The following is a 2,056-nucleotide window of genomic DNA, read 5'->3' as shown; positions in this document are numbered from 1 at the left end:
CACCCGTGAGCACACCCTTCTTCATGCCGCGCGGTGTCTGCATCGACATCACGATGTCGCCGCTCCCCACCGCCTGAACCACGCCGTCGTCCGCCAGATGCACGTCCACCGGAGAGATCTTATTGTAGTTCTTCATGTACTCCTTCGAGTACGTCATGTGCTGCGTCGCACCCGAGTCGACCAGCCACATGCCGCTCAGCTTGGAGGCACCCGTGTCGCCACCAACCGAGAAGAGGAAGTCGCCAGAGTCATCTTCGACCTGCGCGACGTTCGCTCGTTGCGGCCTCTGCCGCTCCCCGTTCTCGCGGATCCGCACCGGACACTTGGCGATCCAATGTCCGTGCTCGCCGCAGTAGTGACAGGCGCTCGTCCTCTGCGCTTGCGCCTGCCGTCCCTTGCGCTTCCCGTTGTCGCTTGTCATGAACGCTTGACCTTGAGCGTGCGCGGTTCCGTCAGCACCGCCACCTTGTTCCTTGCGCTTCATGTCCTCGTGCAGGAGCCGAGACGTCACGAGCTCCCACGTCAGCGTGTCGGAGCGCGATTCCAACGCCGTGATGAGGAACTGGTACGACTCGCTCAGACTGGCAAGAAGCGTGATCACCAAGTCGTCCTCGCTGACCGGAGCGCCGACCGCGTCGAGCTGTTCCGCCAGCGTCTTGAGCTTGTTAATGTGCTCCAGCACATCATCACCTTCGTCCATCGTTGTCGTGAAGAACCGTCGACGAAGAAAGAGCTTGTTCGCCAGGCTCTTCTTCTCGAAGTGTCCCTCGAGTCTTGACCATGCATCATGCGCGTCCTTCGCCGACCGCACCAGCGGCAGCTGCGAGTCCTCCAACGCGAGACAGACGATCGCCAGCGCCTTGCGCGACTTCTTGCGAAACGTCGCTTGGTCCGCCGCGGTCGTGCACTGCTCGAGCTTCACTTCCCCACTCGTCACTTCCCACAGTTCGCGCTCCTCCAGCACCATCTGCATCTTGAACTTCCATGTGTGGAAGTTGGTTCCGTCGAACTTGTTGATGCGGGCGGTCGCGGTCGGGGCGGCGTCCATGGCGAAGGCGTAGTCGGGGTCTTGGTCAGGGAAGACGGGGCTTGGGCTCATAACCAAAAGGAAGAGCACTTGAGCAGTAGTTGGCAAAATGCAAAGTGATTCGATTCAGGTCCTTAGTTCGCAACCGCGTGCTACCTCTAAGCCTGCTACTGGATACCTCTTACTGGATACACCCTACTGGATTCTCTACTGGATACACAGTTACCTTATCCAATCAGAGAACGCCACGTCGATGCCCATCTTGTACCCACAATCTTGGCGTAATCACCGTGACGTAATCATCGTCCCGTAATCACCTGAATGATTTCGGTACCACACAGTGAAGGTCACGCCGACCTCACTGATGACGCGTTCGCGTCACACGGTCGCTTGGCGGGGCGTCGTCACATCAGTCTTGACAACACGAATGAATCGGACGCTGGTGGAGTGTGCGCGCTGCATGCTGGAGCACGCCGGGTTGTCGAAGGAGTACTGGGGAGAAGCGGTGATGACGGCCACGTTCCTCCGCAACCGGTGTCCGACGCGCGCCATCAGTCACGACAAGTCGCCGCACCACGTTTGGACCGGCAAGAAGCCTTTGCTGGCCAACCTCAAGGTGTTCGGGTGCCACGCGTACGTGCACGTGCCGAAGGAGAAGCGGTCGAAGTTCGACGCTCGGTCGGTGCGCTGTCGTTTCCTCGGGTACTCGGAGCACGAGAAGGCGTATCGGTTCGAGGAGATCGAGAGCGGTCGCGTGTTGGTGAGCCGCGACGCGCAGTTCATGGAGGATGTCTTCGACGGTGGGAGACGCAACTACGCTTCGAAGGAGGTGTTGGTGGGTCTTCCGACAGATGATGATGAAGACACCACGGATGAAGAGACTCAGTCCGGATCAGACGAGAACAGAGAAGAAGCTGCGCGGAATCAAGACTTTGAACCCGGCAGCAAGCGACACCCGCGCACGCAGTCGCTCGAGGAAGCCGTGGAGGTTCCGAGTGCCAAGCGGTATGCGGTGCCGAGACGACAGCA

At 59.6% G+C, this 2,056-nt stretch overlaps 2 protein-coding genes across 2 annotated transcripts; one reads left to right on the top strand and one right to left on the bottom strand.

Annotated features, from left to right (window-relative positions):
* Nucleotides 1–482: 482 nt before the first annotated feature.
* Nucleotides 483–1,017, top strand: PHYSODRAFT_536585 (hypothetical protein; the record flags this gene model as incomplete). The annotated part of the gene is made up of 3 exons (XM_009541889.1): nucleotides 483–736; nucleotides 821–889; nucleotides 996–1,017. The coding sequence occupies 3 exons, from the start codon at nucleotides 483–485 to the stop codon at nucleotides 1,015–1,017; spliced, it is 345 nt and encodes a 114-aa protein (XP_009540184.1).
* A 388-nt stretch (nucleotides 1,018–1,405) lies between these two features.
* Nucleotides 1,406–1,810, bottom strand: PHYSODRAFT_536575 (hypothetical protein; the record flags this gene model as incomplete). The annotated part of the gene is made up of 2 exons (XM_009541888.1): nucleotides 1,406–1,550; nucleotides 1,587–1,810. The coding sequence occupies 2 exons, from the start codon at nucleotides 1,808–1,810 to the stop codon at nucleotides 1,406–1,408; spliced, it is 369 nt and encodes a 122-aa protein (XP_009540183.1).
* Between the last annotated feature and the right edge of the window lie 246 nt (nucleotides 1,811–2,056).

Source organism: Phytophthora sojae, assembly GCF_000149755.1.
Source record: "Phytophthora sojae unplaced genomic scaffold PHYSOscaffold_49, whole genome shotgun sequence".
NCBI lineage: Eukaryota > Oomycota > Peronosporomycetes > Peronosporales > Peronosporaceae > Phytophthora > Phytophthora sojae.
Note: the sequence above shows the minus strand (reverse complement) of the source record. Positions and strands in the feature narration are given on the sequence as shown.